General features: G+C 36.9%; 2 protein-coding genes across 2 annotated transcripts; one reads left to right on the plus strand and one right to left on the minus strand.

Moving 5' to 3' along the window:
• Positions 1-3099: 3099 nt before the first annotated feature.
• Positions 3100-10199, minus strand: LOC113077468 (uncharacterized). Its single transcript, XM_026249861.1, has 7 exons — positions 9526-10199; positions 8177-8269; positions 7653-7973; positions 7211-7507; positions 6321-6449; positions 6133-6200; positions 3100-5692 (listed from the first exon to the last, which is right to left on the minus strand). Exons 1-7 carry the CDS (start codon positions 9587-9589, stop codon positions 5642-5644), a joined length of 1023 nt encoding a protein of 340 aa, XP_026105646.1. The 5' UTR covers positions 9590-10199; the 3' UTR covers positions 3100-5641.
• A 2910-nt stretch (positions 10200-13109) lies between these two features.
• Positions 13110-20612, plus strand: LOC113077467 (zinc finger protein 721-like). Its single transcript, XM_026249860.1, has 3 exons — positions 13110-13262; positions 14343-14486; positions 17491-20612. Exons 2-3 carry the CDS (start codon positions 14432-14434, stop codon positions 20436-20438), a joined length of 3003 nt encoding a protein of 1000 aa, XP_026105645.1. The 5' UTR covers positions 13110-13262; positions 14343-14431; the 3' UTR covers positions 20439-20612.
• Positions 20613-22708: the final 2096 nt, after the last annotated feature.

Below are 22708 nucleotides of genomic sequence, written 5' to 3' on the forward strand. Positions count from 1 at the left end.
TTAACCTACCACAGGAGCTTTGAACTTTTGCCATCTGGTCAGCGCTGGGAAGTCATGGCCTAATGGTTAGAGAGTCGGACTCACAATCAAAGGGTTGTGAGTTCTAGTCTCGGGCCGGCAGGAATTGTGGGTGGGGGGAGTACATGTACAGTTCTCTCTCCACCTTCAATATCACGACTTAGGTGTCCTTGAGCAAGGCATCGAACACCCAACTGCTCCCCGGGCGCCGCAGCATAAATGATGCCCACTGCTCTGGGTGTGTGTTCACAGTGTGTGTGTGTGTGTGTGTGTGCACTGCTCTGTGTGTGTGCATTTCTGATGGGTTAAATGCAGAGCACAAATTCTGAGTATGGGTCACCATACTTGGCTGAATGTCACGTCACTCACTTTAGAGCCACAAATACCAGGACAGCCAGGCACAAGAACAGTTTCTTCCCCCAGGTTATCTACCTTATTTATTTGTTACCTCCTCCATCCTAGTACATCCCTGCAACTCACTCTATTCTATTCCATAATCATCTTGTAAGGATTCACCCGACAGCCCAAAAGAGCAGAATCCAGCGGCCTGGTCAAAGGTTTAATGCGTATTTGGTCTTTTACTTGCGCTTCTGAATTTATCAGGATTTAGTTTAAATCCATGCTCATCTGACTCCAATTTCATGTGATCATTAAATTTAGACAATGTTTCTATTTAAATACTGATCACAAAGGTTGATTATGTATCAATTTTGATATTTGATTATTCTGGACTCACTATACTTTCAATTATCCGTTCACTGGGGACCTAATGTCTCTTTTAAGACTCACGCTAGCTTCACGTGGATCTTACGATCACAAACTCGCCAGTCTGATGCTAGTCAGAGGGTGTAGGTAGACTAATACATGTTTTGCCTGCCGCCTACTGCTTGCTTATGACAAAAGTTTAGTTTATTTAGTCTTTTCCCATACAACTTGCTAACACCAGCGATAGACAGAAATCAGAAGGTCTCCGATGATGTGCCTACTGCTCCAATCATTCCTGAGCCTTCAGTTTGACTTACCCTGGCCGTAACTTTGCGGTAACGAAAGCCTCCTCACAGTTTACTAGTCATAATGATTTCAGACGAGTTTAGGAAAAAATCAAATATAACAATTTATTATTAGTCCGGTATAATTGTATCATGTCAATTACATAATGAAACAATTAGAAGCCAATTTAGAAACGATAGTGCAATTGTGAATCACATTGTAAACGTGTAGCAACTTTGCTCCTGCACAGACACTGTAGTCATATGGGCAACAACCACGTGATCCACGCAGGAGACAAACAAATTTAACAGTCACACACGTAACAGTTATTCTAATTTAAGACATGTTCTAAAATGTATAGTAAAGCACTCGGGTGTTTTAGAGAATAAACTTAACTAAACAATGTGCACAGGTAGTAACACAAACAACTATACAATGTGCTCAATGGGCACAATGTGTTCAACACAATTACAGTTTTGAGTAAATAATAATATACCTGACTTCAGAAAGATACATAGTATGGAGCATATGAGATACACTCTACACTATGGGCTGATCTGACTACAGAATCGCCCCATACTGTTTTGTCACTCCCCTTAAATACTCAGACCAGACAACAAAGAAATCTTCAAATCAGCTGTAAAAACATAACGGTCATTTTGGTTCAATAGGTTATCGCGGTCACATAAGGGTCAAACCTGGTTGGAGTTAAACATTCTCAAAGACCCCTAAAGGGGAACACACCTCCTTCTCAGCAGAACACAATTCTACAAAAGTTCTTGATCTTTCTCATAATATAAATGACTATTGTGAAATAGAGACCATTTTACCAATCGCACAGAGACCTTTAAAATGATACTAAACATGAAGTGGAAAAAACATCATCTTCACTAGATATAACACGGCATGTGGATATTCTTGCTTTTGGAGGAGAAGAGTGAGAGTCAGAGGCAAGGAGGGGAGAGGAGAGGGAGGAAGGAGGTCGTAAATAGGTGTTGTTTGCACTCCTTGAAAATTTCTTTTCCAGAGCAGTTTTATTGTTTTATTGCATGGCAGAATGGTATCTGTTTTCTGTGAGCTCCTGAGTTTTGGCTTGGGGAGTTAATTTCGTAAGGAAATCATTTAATTCCTTTCGATCTATAGCACAACTGTTTATAAAATTTATTTATTTTGCAATATTTGTGTTTATATTTATTTATTTATTTATTATTAGTAGTAGTATTTTGTCTGTGTGTGTGGTTGTCTCTGTGTACTGGAATCTTATGTCACTAAAACAACTTATTTGTATGCACAAAAAATGAAACCGAAAGTTAACTGGAACTGAGAAAGTCTAGAGCGACCAGCGGGAAGAATGAGTTTAAAGTAATGTCAGTGAGAGGTGGATCTACATACAGTTAATGTTTATTAAACAAAGACAGTAATACAACGGAAGAATAATGTAATAACTTGCATGCCTAGAGACAATGCCTGACCAGAAACAAAGGAAACTTAAAGGGATAGTTCACCCAAAAATGAAAATTATGTCATTGATAACTCACCCTCATGTCGTTCCAAACCCGTGAGACCCCCGTTTATCTTCAGAACACAGTTTAAGATATTTTAGATTTAGTCCGAGAGCTCTCAGTCCCTCCATTGAAGCTGTGTGTACGGTATACTGTCCATGTCCAGAAAGGTAAGAAAAACATCATCAAAGTAGTCCATGAGACATCAGAGGGTCAGTTAGAATATTTTGAAGCATCGAAAATACATTTTGGTCCAAAAATAACAAAAACTACGACTTTATTCATCATTGTCTTCGTTGAACTAACCCTTTAATGCATATATATATACATATATATATATATATATATATATATATATATATATATATGTATATATATATATACACACACACACACACACACACACACACACACACACACACACACTACCGCTCTTTACTTGTAATGTTTTTTAAAGAAGTCTCTTATGCTCATTAAGGCTGCATTTATTTGATCAAAAATACAACACAGCATGTTGTTTCATTTATGGGTACTTGTATTTTATTTCCTGAAATTGTAGCAAAAATGACAGCGATCTAACAACCGTTATTAAGCAGAATACATTAATAATTGACAATTCACACTGACCATAAATAAATACTTAAGTAAATCAAAAATAGAAACAGAAATCAGTTTAATGAAGATCAAGTTTCAGTGAAACATTTTTTTTTTCACAATCCTCTATGACGCCTGTAAGTCCATCATTATGTTTGTGTGATCGAGAGGCATTTTTCTTTGCGGATGACGAGATTGCAGGATGTGACAGTATCTGAAATGCACAATTGAGTTTAGAGTTACAATGTGCCTCCGTCCATTTGTTAATGTAAAAACAATTGTTTATGAATGCCAGAGTACTGTATGTGAGCACTTCAGAATTGTATGCTTATGCATAAATCAAAATACATATAACAATATGGACCATGAATTCAATATCTTTGCTACTTATTGGACTTGGGAAAGTTTTTTTTAGAGTGTAGCCTGTAGGTATTTACATTAAAACAATAAGCATGCAATAGCATTTTGTGTGAATTAGGTCCTTTTGTTTATTGAAGTAAAATTGCAGCAAAAATGTCAGTGCTCTTAACAACAGTTCTTAGCTGAATACAATAACTGAATAAATACACGAAGAAGTAAAATAATAATCAGTAATGTCTATGAAGGCCAAAAGCAAAAATGGACGAATGTGAGCCCTTCACGATGTTGAAGAAAAAAGTGATAAAGTCATGGGATAGCTTTAATATTTTTTTGTGACTTGGTGTGTTTATGCATAAATTACATTCAATCTTTTAGGTTTTATCCAAGGCGACTTAAAAATGAGGGTAATAGAAGCAAACAAAACGACAAAAGAGCAATGTGTTGTGACAAGTGTTAAATAAAATACGTAGCAAAATCAGAGTTAGATGCTTATACACCCTTATCAATCAGCTAGCATGCACTGATTTTAGGAATAAATGATGGGTAGGGTTAGGTTTAGGGGTAGGGATTGGGTTAAGTCTGTATTTTTGGACAATAATGTTGATCCATGATATACATATAAATTACATATATTCAGTGACTGGTTTGGTCCGTATCAACAAAACCATCCTAATGTTTCTCTCCTGTTAATCTCATGCCACTCCTGCAGATCTTTTCCATCATTTTCTGCAATAAGAAACCATTATCTAAGACCATTATTATCTGTATTATCCTACGACCGGCTTGTGTATAATTTCCATTACATGAATCATCTATAAGACACGTAATAGCTCATTATCTTGAAGTTGAATCATCCTTGTTGTGTTTATTCCTACAGGGCAAACCGTCAGACCTGAAAGTGAACAGCCTGTGTGCACACCTGGAGCTCATTTGCACTAGGTTTAGTTCGCCTATCAAAATAGTGTGCGTCTTGGGATGATGAAAAATATAATCAGTGTTTGTGACAAAATCTTCCTCCATCCCTGACACTGACCTCACTTCACCTGGATTACCAACCACACCTGAAACTTAAAGATTTCCAATGATGAAAATGTTCAACACAAAGGACCAAGTGTATTATGAGTTAAAATAGCGATACTCAATTTAGCTTAACTAAACAAACCAATCACATATAAGAATCTGTGTGAACATTTCAAATGAAATGACACATAAACAGAAGACAGCAGCATTTGACAACATTCTCATGAATGGTTTTTGAAAACTACCAACTTTTCATGGTCTGTGTTGTGATGAACAGCGAAATCCAAGAAAATCTAATAGCTATACACCTCACTCTCTAAAACACTCAAACCAAATGGTAAAATCCTTATTAATCCTTATTGATGAGTCACAGTATATAAAACACACCTTGCACACAAACATGCCCATTTACCTACTACAATAACAGACACACGAGTTTGAAAACTGACTCCATAAGCTTTACTGACCTAAAAACAGACCACCATTTTTATTACAGCTGTTAATATAGCTTATATACACACACATTACTGAAAACATCCACAAAAGCCATAACATAAATTAACATCAGTCCACTGTTTGTTGTGGTTTACATGTGTCAGCATTATTTAGAAAAACTTTATTTGAAAAAGGTGACATTCTGCAATATGACACTTAAGTGCATACTTGGATTAAATCTTTCATTTCATACTGTATTCTACTCAGAATACACAGTTTCTTAAGGCCGTGATTTGCCTGTCCAACATTGTTTTTCTTGGTTTTTTATTTTTTTGTGTTTAATCCTATTTATTCCACTCCTACAACTTCAACTTTGAGGAGCAACCTCTCGTCCTCTGTTTCTGGCCTGCTAGCAAGAATATAGTAGCCTAATGTAAACCTACGATTGGGAGTCTGTACAAGGTGTTAATTTTTAAATGTACATGATTTTTTGACTTCTATTTTGTATTTGCTGTGTGGTTTGGATGCAGCGTGCGTCAAAAACAAACTAGGGACCCCAGAAGATTGTCTGTTGTGAAGTACCACTACAATGAAATACAGCCATTTATAATAAAGACTGTAGTTTACCTTTGAGGATTCAAGCTTTTTTTACATAGAAACGTATGTCCCAAAATACTTGTGCTAATAAACTGAGTGCTATGATAATATGGTCTGAATGATCATCATCTGAAAGCCACCTCTGAATTCTCTGTCTGTTTCTGTCCATTGGCTCCCTGTAAGAAAAGAGACACACATCAGAAAGAGACAGTAAACCAGTGCTGGAACTACATCTGCTTACAGTACAAAGATTTAGAAAATCAAAGCAGCAAAATTACCAAATAATATCATTAAATCATTAGGAGAAATACTGTGATAAGTCCAAATCTCACCACGACTTGGAATGAAAATGGAAAATTAAACATCCTGCTGGAATCAACATCTTCTCACGAGAGCTTAAAGATGTGAGTACATGCACAACAACACAAAAAAACTGAACTAATACCAAAATACTAGCCTATCAGTAGATCACGAGTGTCATTTGAGATCTTGAGTCATATTTGAACAAGATAAAAATGATATGGGTTTCATTATTCAGTGCACAAAAGAAAATGGCAAGAAAAATAAAAGTATACATCACCTATAAAAAGGGCGGATAATAACAAACATATCTTACCGTATCCTGAGCTCTGTTTTTAGTAAATGTTTGATTAGCATGATCCACCTCTTCCATAGTAGTCCTAGCTGTTTGGTAAAAATACATTTACAAAAAAATAAATAAAAATAAAAGATTTGAAATGAAGGTTACAAGAATTTGTCGGCAATTTTGTGCACTATAATGTCATAAAAAGAGGTAATACTTGCTTTCTTGTGCTACTTCTTTGTATCTCCCGCTGCGACAGAACATCTTCACAGCTAAAACTGAGACCGCTAGCAGAAGCAGCAGAAATACAGCAGCGATTATCAGCGCTTTGACAGACACAGCTTGACCATCTGCAATGAATAAAGCAAAACCAGTCATTACTGTAAACCAGTCTCACCAGACTTCAATCCAGATGAAACAACAACAGATCTAGTGGGGTATATATATTTTAAAAGACGCAACTACATTTACATTTAATCATTTAGCAGATGCTTTTATCCAAAGCGACTTACAAATGAGAACAACAGAAGCAACCAGAGCAACAAGAGAACAACAACAGTATACAAGTGCCATGACAAGTCTCAGTTAGTCTAGTACAAAACCCATAGCCAGGTTTTTATATATATATATATATATATGTATGTATGTATGTATGTATGTATGTATATATATATATATATATATATATATATATATATATATATATATATATATATATATATATATATATATATATATATATATATATATATATAAATGAAAAGACAAGAAAGGGAAAAGTTCTAGTATTAGTTGGTTAAGTGCTGGTGCTTTAGATGTTTATTGAAAACGAGTAAAGACTCAGGAAAAGGACCGTGAGAGTGATTTTGAACTTCTTTGGGAACTAAACTAAATTTGAATAGTCAGTTAATCTGCCATTTATTTGCTTAAAACATGCAAAGTTTCTAGTTATTAAATACACGGCAGTGTATAACAGTAAAGAGTAGGTTATGTGCCAAGGTACAGCACAGACAATGTGACAATGAGCTCTTTTATTTATCATTTAGAGATAAACGCTGCAAAACAGTATTAGCAGACATATTTTGGTGAAAAACCTCCAGTGTTGACATACCTGAACATGTCTGACAGAGATCAGTGCTGCTGAGGTGTTTAGTCTGGTTAGTGAATGAATAAGAGACCGCACATCTGTATGAATCATCCAGACACTCGATCTCCAGAGGTAGAGAGAGACTGATGCTGAGATCAGACACACTGATGCTGGACAATAAACTGTTTCCTTTGTACCAGGAGAGAGTCACATGACTCACATTCACCACTGAACACAGAACTGAACAATACTGCTTCAGTGATCTCTCTGAAATGGAAAGGTTTCGAGGAGAATCACTGATGACAGGAGCAGTCAGATGACCTGAAACATGAGAGAAAAAATATTTTAGGAGAAATCAATAGCCGAAATTAATGTGCGTACAGATCATAATTAATTTAAATAATCAAATATAAAATGCATGGACAGATGCCGATTTTAAACAACAACTTTTTAGACAGCACCTCACCATTGACAGCAACACTGAAGCTCTTGTGCTTCACATCTCCATTTATGATCTGTACTTTATAAAGTCCCGAGTGTAATTTGTTAATGTTTGTGACGGTCAGAGATCCTGTCCGCTCATCGATCTGCAGTCTGTCTCTGAATCTCTCATTGTTCTCTTTAATGTCATATACAGATTTGATCTTTTTATAGATTTCAGCTAAACGAGTCTCTGAATTTTGATCTCTAAATGTCCACAGTATCAGATGCTCTGTCTGTAGTTCAGTAACTCCAGTGTTTAGAGCGACAGAATCTCCCTCCATCACGGATATCGTCACTGTTTTATCTGTATGAACAAAAAAACACACTTCAAAACAAAACAACAAATCACAGAATCTCTTCTCGGATATAATGCAGAATCTGTCTTTAAAATAACAAAATATGAGTGAAATGTAAAAAATGTTAAGCATATAAATGATAAAAAAAACACACCAGATGCAAGGAGCATCCTGACATTACTGGTCTACATCCAAGGAGATAATTATTTACCATTTCCAGTCGATAAGCTCGAGGACTTTTTCAAGTGTGATGGATTCTGGGAGAAAGAATATGACTGAATTCCCTGCGGTGTCAACTTAAAACCTGCAAAACATTTAAAAGTAAAAATACATTTTGTAAATGATGTTAACGAGTGAAATATGATGAGATGAAAATACTGCTTTGACCCCGGGAGGGACTTTTATCAAACTTTACCTTTTTTTTTCTCACATGTATGCATTTGTCAGAGGTTTATATTTGATTAATGTTTGATCAGTTGAATCGAGTCATGATTAACACTATTATTCAATGTGTTTAGTTCCAAACTCACCTTCCAGTAACTATTTAGGGCTATGTTCCAAACGCCCTGCCTCCGAAGGGCACTTTTGAGTGAGAACAATCAGGGAAGGGATATTTAGACCATCATTACACACTTCATACCTTTTAAACTCTCTCCCTGGAGCATAAACTATTCAAAGGAATGAGCCCATTCATGAAACACATGATAGTAATTCAAATGGATGCGCATAAAGCTAACTCATATACGTTTTTTTTTTTTTCAGTAGGGACATAAGTCTATATCAGTTATACAGTGTTATTGCGGCTGCAGTGTGTCACATGATAAGCATGAGAAACCCCGTGCCATACTTGTGCCCCCTCAAAAAAATAAGTGCATGATGCCCCTGGCACTACAAAACAAAGTTGCTTGTCAAATAAACGAAACATGATGAAATATTCATTCTAGTTGAAGTTATAAATTACTTCTAGAGACTGCAGACTATCTGACATGGTGAAACACGACTAAATAAATGATACTTAAAGTAGGTTGAGGTAAATTTTATAATTGTGCCCCCTAAAAGCATAAGTTCATGTCTTTTTGCTAATTTTGCTTGCTTTCAAATAAGTAATGCATTTTTATTTTAATGACACATTTGTACTTAAAAAAGGAAGAATTGTCCTTGATTAACCAAGCTCTCCATAAAACTACAAAACGCATAAAGGCATACTATACAGACCATATAATAATACTAAAGGATTTGTTAATTGTATTCAATAAATAACACTTTCAATGAAACATTGCAATATTATTTTAAAAGGTGTTTTCATGCATGTTCATGCATGATGATTTACTCCGTCATACAGACAGACGTAACCAGTATTTCATTCACCGAATAATTTTGTGAAATAATTGATTCAACTTATTTCAAAACGCATGGTTGGTCCATTCACTATGTAGGACTGGGCTACATAAAGCCATACAATTAAATTGTGTAACTTACCCTCTAAAAGCCATAAGTAAAAAATAAATGTGTAAACCATATTCCTGAACGGCTCAGACAGTCTGTAATCTGTTAACGCACCTGAGTGAGAACAAAGAGGGTCTGCGTCCACGTATTGATTATAGTGGGCGGGGCAAATCATCATAACCCCTTAATGTAACTGTGCAGAGAGTTTAGGGGCTCAAATATAAAAAAATATAAATAAAAGGATGAGTCTCATCTGTCGCGAGATTCCATGTCTTCTCTTGAAAATATATATATTTTTAAAAAGGTATAATATAGCCTACAGTTCCCAACGCAAGTATTTTTAATTGTAAAACATGTTGAAGATTCCATTGACATCCATAAAAAAAGAAGGAGGATAAAAAAAAAGAGGGCGGAAGTGGCGGTCCAAAAAACATAGCGCGCGTGGGTCCCGCCATCCCGCGATTTTGCGCATAGCATGACTGATAGAGTTATAAACACTGTTGTTTTGCTATTTTAAAAGAAATCAGCGTACGCTTCACTTAACTGAGAGCTGCTCTGCGCCATCAATTTCCAGGTCTGCGTGACAAAGCTCATGCCAGCCCCAAGTATAAAAACTCAAACTTTATTATATCCTACCTGGCTGTTCTAATTATTAGAATGGTTGCGGGAGCATGAGAGCGGGAATGGACAAAAAATCGCGGGAGCGGGACCAGGAAAACAGTTCCGCGCAAACTCTCCCTCCCTGCATACCGCCAAAGATGCAGTTTTAGCGGTTTCGCAACTTTCGTTTTTAGCTGAAGATTGCAAACGGGCGTGGCTATAGACACCTTTTACTGGGCACGTGCCGGTGAGACTTCATCATTTCCAAAATAAAAATATGCGATTTTCTATTAAACTTCATATTTGTTATATTAAGGAGACTGTAGACTTAGAAATCCTGCACTTAAAATAGAATAACTGCAAGCAGACAATTTTTGATTAAACCACAAAATATGCCACAAATTTAGAGTCGAGTATACATTTTCATAATGATTATAAAATGTAGGTTTTCTGAAAGATAAGTTGTCCCTTTCTCAACAATACATTTTACTTAGTGGGAGAAGTCTTTTGAAAAATGTAAATTACGGCAACATATTAGTAACCCTATAAAATATGCAAAAGTTGCACTTTCTTTATTAAAATAAAACCAAACGGCAAAAGATATATGGTCGAACTTTCAATGAATACAAACTGGCCCTCATTTCTTTATAAAGAAATCACACAAAAGGTTTTGCTAACTTGTTTATTTTCATAAAAGATTATGAGGGTGGACAGCAAGATGACAGGGTGGACAAATGGATCAATGGGTTAAGAGGACATCAGATAAATAACAGGAACAACAAGAAAACCTTAAGTAATGGAAATAATAATTTCAGAAATATATATTCTACATTGCAAGTGTACATTTTTAATTGATCTAAAAGGACATTTTTACATTTATAAGGCAATTTTCCCTTACCTTATTAGATGTACTGGTATGCATGATATTTTATCAAATTCTTACATTTTAATCAATAATCTAAACCCAGACAGCAGGCAGTTTCGGCCCAGAACTTTCCCACAAAGACAATATGCTGTTCCAAAATCAAATTAAATCATTATATATATATATATATATATATATATATATATATATATATATATATATATATATATATATATATGTATATGTATATGTATATATATATATATATATATATTTTTTTAACCATGTAATATTAAGTTATTAGTATAAAATTTTACCTACCTTATTATATTTATTCGTGATATTTTGTCAAATTCTTACATTTTAATCAATCATTTAAATTAGAATAGTAAGACATGGGGCTGTTCCAAAATCAAGTTATATGTGTGTGAATGTTTATACCACTTCATATATGAAGAGTGCTGTTTTTCTCCAAATAAATTACCATGATTAAAAATATTATATTGATTTTTTTACATCAGCTCAATAAACAATAAGTTATTTAAGAGACTTTTGTTTTATACCCTGTATTACCTGTTTTTGCTCTATTTCGCTAACAAAAATCATTCCAAACACAGTCACAGCACTGTTTTGAATCTCTGAGCAACATGATAGTGTTTCATTCCTGAATGAATCAACCATTTAAATGATTCGGTTCAATCGTAAAGACTGTGATTTTTATTAACAGTTATTATAAAGTAAAAAAAATGCCCATAAAATGTAAAAATCTGTTTAAAGTTATTGAAAAATATTATTTTCTGTCAGTGTGAATAAAAAGTAAATAAATACTCATCATGTTTAATCATTTTAGACTGGTGATTTTGCAGAAGACTACCAGGATAATGATAACTGAGTTTATTAAATTCATAAACATAAGCAAACTATATCTTCTCTATTTCCAGTTTGTAGAGTGGATCATTCATTGCAACATTTAATCCACATTAAACATTCGTCACACCATAGGTGTTCCAATAGCGAAGACGCCATTGCAGAATTGAAGTGATACAGATTTCTGAAATAGAAATCAGAGACATTTCCTAATTCAGTGATAATTTAAATATCTGTTATGGTCTATGTATTAAATACAGACAATACATTTTTGTATGCTTTGGTTTCACAGTTGTTGTGATTTTCAAATACTACCATTATAATGAATTAAATTTGCATATTATAAATTTGGAATAGTCTGCCCAATGAGTTAAGGGAGTGTAATAGTATCTCCTCTTTAAAAAAAAAAAACAGCTTAAAGTTTGGCTTAGGGACAATTATAATTGTAACCATACACCAGATATTTAAATCCATGAACATACTTTTTTCTTCTTTGTTCATTTCCCTTTTTTATTTATATTGTATTCACTTTATACTGTAACTACATCGAGGGCTAGGTGAGTTGAGCAATATATTGTCTGTTTGAAGGTATGTTTATGTTTTAAAATTCCTGCTGTATTTATTACATTGCTATTGTATTGCTATATAAATTTATAGTGTCTTTTTATTGACTTTTGTATTTTAGGGTGCCTGTTAAGATCTGGCTAGGGACAACAGATGGAAACTAGCACTTGTAGCTAACTATGGCTTCTTTACAGGAAGTTATTTGTCTGTTGATCAATGAGCATGGTCCCTAACAAAAAAAACAACAACAACAGCAACAACAAAAAAATGATGTGAGTCGAACTGACACTAACTCGTTTTAAAACAATTAACAAAAAAATCAAGTAGTGGGTTAAAAATAGCAAACAGATCACAATGGTCGAATAAATGAGCCAGATTTTACAAAACCATATTGCAAAAATACATACAAGTACATATGATAAATAAAACTAACAAATATTCCTTTGAATAATTTGAATAATTCCTTTGAAAATAGCCTAATATATACTATAATAATAATAATAATAATAATAACGTTTTAAACTTTTTTTTAAATTAAAATGTTTGTACTTTTGGAAATGTGTCCTTCATCTAATCTTAATTAGGCTAATTCTGTAACATTTTGGGCTCATTATTAGCACAAAGTATGTGCTTTCTGTAATTGTTTAGTTGACAGCTGCATGCAATGTAAGATAACGAACAGGTCTTGTTTGCGTTAAATGATTTAATAATTTTTTAACGCCTTATTTTATCCATTATTAACCTGACCTAATACTAATATATTTATGTAGCATCACACTTTCCTTTTTCAGTCTAAAGCAATGACGTATTTGTATGGTTAAGGCTGATTGGCCGTTGATCCACCGATGAGGACCCTTTCGCCACGCCCATTTCTCCAACCTGCAGCAGTTATCCCTTAAACAAGAAGAAAAAGTAGTCATGGCTATCCCAATCACACAGCTTTGAGAATTCTGAGGTGAGGTCATTCGTATATTCATACAATTATTAAAACACAGCTTGCTAAAGCTGAACATGTCATTTTTGTGTTGTTTTAATCTGGTAGAGTTGTATTTGTGCCTCTTCTCTGGCGTCTGCTAACTGAAATAAACATTTAGCCTAGCAGTAGGGTTGCTCACCATTCTGATTAATACGGAATCGTCCCGTGTTTAAGGTATTAGTAAGTCCCGTATATGCAGGCTTACGCAGTCTGACCACCCAGACCATATGAATAACAAGCACTTCATTGAATATAATTTATTTTTGGACAAATCGTTGTTTGTTTTGTGAACGTTTGATGAGGGCGTTAAGACCCAGCAGAATCCTGTGCAGCGTCACAGCGAGAGGTTGATTGATCAAGTTGCATTGTGAGATTTATCTATTTAATTAATTAATTAATTATTCCAGCCGCGTTTAAAAATATATTTTGTCTCAAATTCAAAATATTCTCTATTAATCTTAAGTCTGCATTAAAGCTGCAGTATGTAACTTTTATTTTTTATTTTGTATAATGATCCAAAATAATTTGTTTGAGTAAATACATAACCAGCTAGTGTTCAAAACTATCGGTAACTAACGGTAAGCCTGTAGGGAGATGAGAGGGTCTAAGCACATATTTAAGTAGCTTATTTCTATTATAAGATGATTTGATTTTGAGAACAGTGTCATATAATTTTTTTTTTCCACATGATTTTGTGAGATTATGATGGGTGGACCTCAGTCCCATCAGGGTGTCGGAGAGCATTTTGTACATTTTAAAGATAAATTATTTAATCTGGTGGACTTTCAGATTTCTAAATTAAGATCTCTAACCCAAGTTCAGTATGCAAATTTAAGAAAAAGTATGTACATTGTCCCTGAACTTAGAACTCAACCCTCTATTTGTTGTACCATCTTAGTCTACATTACATTACACTTTTTTTTTGTTTTAGAAGGCCTAAAAATTTATATGAAAAAAAAAAAAAAATGTTTCCGATTAAGCCAAAATTTCATTGGGATCTTTTTTGCCTCCCATTTCTGCTTAAAAATCTAACAACTGATTAATTTTTGATTTTGGCAGATCTGCTCCAACCACACAGGAATTCTCCTACAGTTCAGCTCCTCCCACAACAGTTTATGAAAGAGTTTATATGAAAGAAAGTCGAAAACATGACTGACCCAGAGCCCTGCGGAATAAAACAGGAAGATACTGAACAACAAATAGGTTGGTGTATATTCCTGATTCTTCACTAAGTTTATAAAACTTTAAGCAGTCCATCAGATTCAGTGGTTGCAGTTAGACAAAAATCATCAGTTGTTTTAAAAGAAATAACATCACAAAGGTTAAGCAATGTAACCATTGGCAGTAGAATCGCCATTGGCTAGTACAGTTATACTCATACTTGACAATTAAGAGAAAAGAAAACTCTTAATAATATAAAAATGACACGAGAGATGTATCTTCATTGTTGTACACATTGTTATAAACCTGCTGAAAATGATACATTTTTAAGATGAATGATGATTATATCTCCATGAATGCAATACTCAAATGTTTCTAAGATTTTTAAGATAAAAAAAAATAAAAAATCTGTAGTTCTTTTATGTTGGTCACATCATAGGACAAAAACATCAGAACAATTTTGATCAATGTAATTATTGCATTTAAGAACAATGAACATGTTAAAAATAAATAAATAAAAAGGAGTTAAATCTTGTTTAATTATTTAAAATGCTTCTTAAGAGACATCGTGTGGGACATCTTTGTCCTCCAGTGTGACAGTATAGGTGTCACACCGGTGGACATTATTTGTCACTCCAAAGGATGTTTCAGCCTTGTGAATCCATTAATGACCTTACTATTGCTAGCTAACCTGTCATTAACAGTTAGATGGACACATTTCTTTAATTGGCTTAAAAATATTTAGTTTAATATGCAGTTTTTAATAAGCAAATATAATTAAAGGGTTTCACACTAAAGGGGTGCATCTTCGGATGTCAAAAAATGGCGTGCACACCACCACGTGAAATGAGTTTGTGCGCACTCAAAGCTAACATCCGGCAACACTGTGAGGGCGTCATATTTGCCAAACTTTGCGAAGGAGTCAAACTTGCGGATCTATTGAGTATAAATCAGCCTTAACACTTAATGCCATCTCAGAAGTCATCACAAGCGAATGTCATTCCTCCCCAAGTGTGCCAATCCAAAGTGTCATGTCTCGGCAGTGCCTTAAAGCATCATCAGCACCTGCTTAACCAAAGCCAGGCTGAGGCTGGACCGAGGCTGGACCCCCCTCATACCACCTCGCTTTAATTCATGATTTACACTTTGGTCTCACCCCACATCTTCTGAGCCAATGTCCAAACCATGCTAGCAAAGGGTATTGTGGAGAGAGCCCCCATGGAGAGCTATGTCAAGTTGAGCTTTTACAGTCGCTGCTACTTCATTCCAAAGGATGGCAGCCTCAGGCCAATCCTCGATCTGAGACATTTGAACTGCACCCTGGTAAAGCAGCCGTTCAGGATGCTACGCTCTTGCAAATCCTCCCAGGGGATTGGTTTTATTGGTGGATCTGAAAGATGCATAAATTCATATTCATATAGCCCCCGTCACAGACAATTCCTGAGATTTGCGTTCAAGAGGGTGGCTTACCAATATACAGTCTTACAGTTTGTCCATGGTACTCAAGGCTCTTTGAGGCCCTCCTTTTGAGGTGCTCCGAACGACTAACCTCCGTTCTCTCTTGCTAAATTCTGTCCTCCCACTGGTTTTGGCTTTGGTCAAGTGAGTGAGCAACTTGCAGGCTCCTTCAGTGGACAAGTCCTGCTTCGAGTTTGACCCTAATGACAGTAAAGTTGTTCTTAGGCCCAATCCCAATTCTATTTTATACCCCTAGGGGTAGGGGAGAAAATATTTCCCTAAGGATTGGGACACCACTACCATGACGTCACACGTCATCATTCGTCGTCTAGCTCTTACAATACACACATATACTGGTGTGCATTAGAGCCTTTAATTATTGCTCTGTATTAATGAGCTGCTTACTGACACACACACACACACATATCAGAAATCGCACAGCTCACACATCCAGGAGAAAATTAACTTGTCAACGCTGCCCCACGACTTTTATTAAATACAGTTTAAATACTGAATCGCTACATTATATTTTCCAGCAACGAGAGAATACAATCGCGAATACAAAGTAAACTCACAATAAAAAGATAAACCCACAGACGTGAATACACGTAACCTCCATTTCTCTCTCTCTCTCTCTTTCTCTCTCCAATAGGCAATATTTGAGCAAATGGTTTAGCGGTTTCTAATTATAGTCTACGGCAGTTATCGCCCTGATCAGACTTATGCTGTGGCACTATCATGCAGTCTGTAATGATATGACTTTAGCAAATATTAGCGATTTTTTGCAAACATTTCTTTGAGTAACATGACCGTTAATATAAACTCACAATTGAATGTAACATTAAACAAATGATTACTTTTCGTTAAAATCTTTATTTATGCCAAAAAATCTTACATTTATGTGTCTTTTTGTTTGTGGTAGCTTCCATGTTGCCAAGATAATTCATTCACCTTTGAAGTGTGGTCCTGAAAAATCTTCATTTGAAGGGCTATCTGGCCCTTACCCCTACAACCAAAAGAGAATCGAGATACTCCTACCCCTTCACGCGAACGCACAAAACGGAGGTGTAGGGGTAGGGGAAAGGGGAAGGGCTAAGGGGTAGGATTGGGATTGGGCCTTAGTCTGAGAATAAGCTATGTGCCTCATGTGCTTTCAATCCCTTTCAGGGAAAGTTATAACTCTCTCTGCTCTTCCTCCCTTCCTAATGCAATGCTCATTCCCGTTATCTCAGGGAACATTAGTAACCAGTATAGTTTTAACTGGTTTTTAACAAATGAAAGGTATAGCTCAGAATAAATATCTCAGTGGTTTAACTTTTAAATTTGTAATATATTTTTAATTCTGAAAATGTTACAACCCTAACTCGTAAAAAGTCGTTAATCAAACATTTATAAAAAGTTATCACTTCAAAACCTGTGCATATAGTCTTTAAAATAATAATTGGATAATAAATGTACCCAATTCAAATAAACGCATCAAAATGTTTATACTTCCCACTGTTGTCTCAGTTTTCACGTGCTTTTACTTACACATTGCGCCTTTTTGCAATTTTTTTAAGATTTACCTTTTTTTTTACTTTAATTTTAGACCCGATTGAAGAAGGGGAGAACCATCATGTCAAAACTGAAGAAACGTCCTGCAGAGACAATATATCTTTCATTTGGCCTCAAAGCGGAAAGAGTCTCTCATGCGAGCGAAATCTTGATATTCGCATAAAATGTAATCTTGAAGGAAAGCTGTATGCATGTGATCAGTGTGAAAAGACTTTCACAATAAAAGGAAACCTTAAAAAACACATGGTTATCCACACTGGAGAGAAGCCGTACTCATGTAGTCAATGTGGAAGGAGCTTCAGATTAAAATCAACCCTCAAACAGCACGTGAATATTCATACTGGAGAGAAGCCGTACTCATGCAGTCAATGCGGAAGGAGCTTCAGATTAAAAGCAACCCTTAAACAGCACGTGAACATTCATACTGGAGAGAAACCGTACTCATGCGGTCAATGTGGGAAGAGCTTCAGATTAAAAACGACCCTTAATGAACACACGAGGATCCACTCTGGAGAGAAGCCGTACACATGTGAGCAGTGTGGAAAGAGTTTCACACAAAAAGCATACCTTGATGCACACCTAAAAACCCACTCTGGAGAGAAGCCCTACACGTGTAATCAGTGTGGAAAGAGTTTCACACAAAAAGGAGCCCTTAATGTACACATGAAGATCCACACTGGAGAGAAGCCGCACGTATGCAATCAGTGTGGAAAGGGTTTCAGACTTAAGCAACCTCTTATTGAACACATGAGGATCCACACTGGAGAGAAACCGTACACATGTAATCAGTGTGGAAAGAGTTTCAGAAAATTAAGTGGTTTTAAAGATCACCTGCTTACTCATTCTAGAGAAAGACTAGATGACCGTGACCAAAGCAGTAAAACACTTTTTAGGGGAGATATCCTGAAGGACCACCTTAAAGTTCATACAAAGCGGAAGTCTTACATATGTTATTTATGTGGAAAGAGTTTTAGTTGGATGGTTGCATTAAAGATACACCAGAAAAGACACAGTGGTGTGAAGGATCACGCTTGCTCTGAGTGTGGGAGGACTTTTTTTTCATATGGTGCACTAAAAGTGCACAAGACCGTTCACACTACAGAAACGCCTTACAAGTGTTCGCACTGTGACAAGAGCTTCAAACGGTCAATATATATGAAAAGACATGAGAGGATCCACACTGGAGAGAAGCCGTATGCATGTGATCAATGTGGGAAGAGCTTCAGACTAAAAGAAATGCTTAATCAACACATGAATGTCCACAATGGAGAGAAACGGCACACGTGTGATCACTGCGGGAAGAATTTCACACAGAAAGGAAACCTTAACAAACACATGAGAACCCACACTGGAGAGAAGCTCCACACGTGTGAACAGTGTGGGAAGGGTTTCTTAGAAAAAGGAAACCTTAAAGAACACATGAACATCCACACTGGAGAGCGGCCGCACACATGTGAACAATGTGGCAGGAGGTTCACACACAAAGGAAACCTTATCAAACACATGAAAAGCCACACAGGGGAGAAGCCGCACACGTGTGATCAGTGTGGCAGGAGCTTTGCAGAAAAGGCAACCCTTAATGAACACCAGAGGATCCACACTGGCGAAAAGCCATACACGTGTGATCAGTGTGGAAGGAGATTCACACAAAGAGGAACCCTTTACGAACACGTAAAAACCCACAGTGGAGAGAAGCCGTTTACCTGTGAGCAGTGTGGAAAGAGTTTCAAACGGAAAGAAGGCCTTAATGATCACATGAAGATCCACAGTGGAGAGAAGCCGTACACATGTGATCAGTGTGAGAAGAGTTTCACACGCAGAGGAACCCTTTATCAACACAAGAAAACCCACAGTGGAGTGAAGCCGTACACATGTGAACAATGTGGGAGGAGTTTCAAGAGTTCAAGCTGTTTCAAAGTACACCTTTGTACTCATTCTAGAGAAAGACTATATAACTCCAGAGCAGATTTCTTGAAGGGCCACCTACAAGGACATACAAAGGAGAGGCCTTACATATGTAATTCATGTGGAAAGAGTTTTATTCGGAAGATTGCATTAAAAATACACCAGAAAAGACACAGCGGTGTGAAGGATCACGCTTGCTCTGAATGTGGGAAGGCTTTTTATACGGATGGTGACCTGAAACAACACAAGACCGTTCACACTACAGAAACGCCTTACAAGTGTTCGCACTGTGACAAGAGCTTCAAACGCTCAGAATATCTGAAAATACACGAGAGGATCCACACTGGAGAGAAGCCGTATGCATGTGATCACTGTGGGAAGAGCTTCAGACTCAAAGGAACGCTTATCGATCACGTGAAAATCCACACTGGAGAGCGGCCGCACACGTGTGATCAGTGTGGGAAGAGCTTTTCACAAAAAGGAAACCTTAACAAACACATGAAAATCCACACTGGAGAAAAGCCGTACTCGTGTGATCAGTGTGAGAAGAGTTTCAGAATATCAAGTGCTTTTAAAGCTCATCTGCGTACTCATTCTAGAAAAAGACGATGTGATTGTGACCATTGTGGTAAACAGTTTTTTAGGACAAGTGCCCTGAAGAAGCACCTGAAAATTCATACAGAGGAAAAGCCTCATGCGTGTTCTTTGTGTGGAAAGAGTTTTAGTGAGTTTGCTGCTTTAAAATATCACCAGAAAAGACACAGCCGTGCAAAGGATCATGTTTGCTTTGAGTGTGGGAAGACTTTTTTTTCATATGGTGCACTGAAAGTGCATCAGTCAGTTCATAATCGAGAAACACCTTATAAGTGTTCACACTGTGACAAGAGCTTCAAACGCTCAACACATCTACAAGTACATGCGAGGATCCACATTGGAGAGAAGCCTTATCACTGCCATTCATGTGGGATGGGATTCACTCAGTTATCTTCTCTAATCTGTCATAAATTACATGTCTGCATGTCGGAAATTACAGTAAGTAGTTCAAGTTCTGATCCTGTCCTTCCAGGTGTGAGGTAGGGCTGCATCAAGAAACGATTTTGATGAACGATTAATCAGAAATGATTAGAATGATTAATCAACTGATTGTTAATTATTTCAGAGATTTATCAGTAGCTTTTATTTATTATTCGGCTTTTGGAATTTGTTAAAATGTTAAGTTATACCCATTCTAACTAAGAAATAAAACAAGGAAATCACTGCATTTTTGAAAGTGTCTTTTTAAGAAATTTTCGAGTATACTGAATTATTATCATCTTCAGGTTTTTCTGTCTTCCATACACCAACTTTGCTTAGAACTGAAAACAGTCCCATAAATGGCGAGAGGTGAGAATATGCAGAGAAATTATTCTTTTCAGAATCAGAATCAGAAAGAGCTTTATTGCCAAGTATGCTTACGCATACAAGGAATTTGTTTTAGTGACATAAGCTTCCCAGTACACAGAGACAACAACACACAGAAAAAAAAAAATAAATAAATAAAAAAAATAAAATAAAAAAGAGATTTACAAATTGACAAATAAGTGTATAAACAATTGTGCTATAAATGATAATGGAATAGGATTGAGTGAGATGCAGGAATGTTCTAGGATGGAGGGTTAACAAATATAAGGATATTGCACGTTTATAAGCATAAGTAGGGAACATTTAACTGTTCATGAGGTAGATTGCCTGGGGGAAGAAACTGTTCTTGTGCCTTGCTATTCTGGTGTTTGCGGCTCTGAGGCGCCGGCCAGATGGCAAAAGTTTCAAAAATGGGGTGACTTGGATGTGAGGGATCCAGAGTGATTTTCTGAGCCCTTTTCCTCACTCTGGATGTATAACAGTGCTTGAAGGGTGGGCAGGGGAGCACCAATAATCCTTTCAGCAGTCCGAACAGTTCTCTGTAGTCTTCTGATGTCTGATTTTGTTGCTGAACCAAACCAGACAGTTATTGAAGTACAGAGGACAGACTCAATGACGGCTGAGTAGAACTGTTTTAACAGCTCCTGTGGCAGGTTAAACTTCCTCAGCTGGCGAAGGAAATACAACCTTTGCTGGGCCTTTTTAACAATGGAGTCAATGTGATTGTCCCACTTCAGGTCCTGAGAGATGAATGGTTCCCAGGAATCTGAATGACTCCACTGCAGTCAAAGTGCTGTTCATGATGGTGAGTGGGGAAAGTGCAGGTGGGTTTCACCTAAAGTCCACGATCATCTCCACTGTTTTGAGCGTGTTCAGCTCCAGGTTGTTAAGACTGCACCAGACAGCCAGCTGCTCAACCTCTTGGTCTGTAAGCAGACTCATCACCGTCCTGGATGAGGCCGATGACTGTAGTGTCGTCTGCAAACTTCAGGAGCTTGACAGAGGGGTCTTTAGAGGTGCAGTCGTTGGTGTACAGGGAGAAGAGCAGAGGGAGAGAACACATCCCTGAGGAGCACCAGTGTTGGTGGAGCAGCTGTTTGATGTGAATTTCCCCAGTCTCACTAACTGTTGCCTGTCTGTCAGAAAGCTGGTGATCCACTGACAGATAGAGCTAGGAACAGAGAGCTGCGTCAGTTTGGTCTGAAGGGCTGTTGGGATGATGGTGTTGAATGCCGAACTAAAGTCCACAAATAGGATCCTCACATAAGTCCCTGTTTTGTCCAGATTATGCAGGATGAAGTGCAATCCCATGTTGATTGCATCATCCACGGACCTGTTTGCTCGGTAAGCAAACTGGAGGGGGTCCAGTAATGGTCCTGTGATGTCCTTCAGATAAGCCAGAACCAGTTTTTCAAATGACTTCATGACGACAGACGTTAGAGCCACAGGTCTGTAGTCGTTAAGTTCTGCTATCTTGGGTTTCTTTGATGGGGATGATGGTGGAGCGTTTGAAGCAGGAAGGCACTTCACACAACTCCAGGGATCTGTTGAAGATCTGTGAAAAGATGGGGGCCAGCTGGTCAGCACAGATTTTCAGACAGGCTGGTGTTACACCATCTGGGCCTGGTGCTTTCTTCTTTTGTTCTTCTTGAAGACCTGGCGCACATCATCTTCACAGATTTGAAGAGCAGGAGGTGTGGAGGGTGGGATTGCAGGATGTGTTAATGGTTGTGTAGGGAGATGGTCAGAATGGGTGATGGGGTTTCAAATCTGCAATAAAACTCATTCAGGTCGTTAGCAAGTCGTTGATTAGCCTCAGTGCAAGGGGATGGTGTCTTGTAGTTCGTGATGGCTCTTAGACCTCTCCACACTGAAGTTGAGTCGTTGGAAGTAAACTGGTCTTCCAACCTTTTAGCATAGGTCTTTTTAGCCGCTCTGATCTCTTT

Source organism: Carassius auratus, unplaced genomic scaffold, assembly GCF_003368295.1.
Source record: "Carassius auratus strain Wakin unplaced genomic scaffold, ASM336829v1 scaf_tig00022682, whole genome shotgun sequence".
NCBI lineage: Eukaryota > Metazoa > Chordata > Actinopteri > Cypriniformes > Cyprinidae > Carassius > Carassius auratus.

Excerpts from the sequence above, each read along its gene's own strand:
- LOC113077468 (XM_026249861.1), bottom strand. The coding sequence starts at position 9,589 with ATGATGATTTGCCCCGCCCACTATAATCAATACGTGGACGCAGACCCT. Across the intron at positions 8,270-9,525 it reads CCCTCTTTGTTCTCACTCAG|GTTTTAAGTTGACACCGCAG; the intron begins GTGCGTTAACAG and ends AATGTTTTGCAG. Across the intron at positions 5,693-6,132 it reads AAAACAGAGCTCAGGATACG|GGAGCCAATGGACAGAAACA; the intron begins GTAAGATATGTT and ends CTTTTCTTACAG.
- LOC113077467 (XM_026249860.1), top strand. The coding sequence starts at position 14,432 with ATGACTGACCCAGAGCCCTGCGGAATAAAACAGGAAGATACTGAACAA. Across the intron at positions 14,487-17,490 it reads AGATACTGAACAACAAATAG|ACCCGATTGAAGAAGGGGAG; the intron begins GTTGGTGTATAT and ends CTTTAATTTTAG.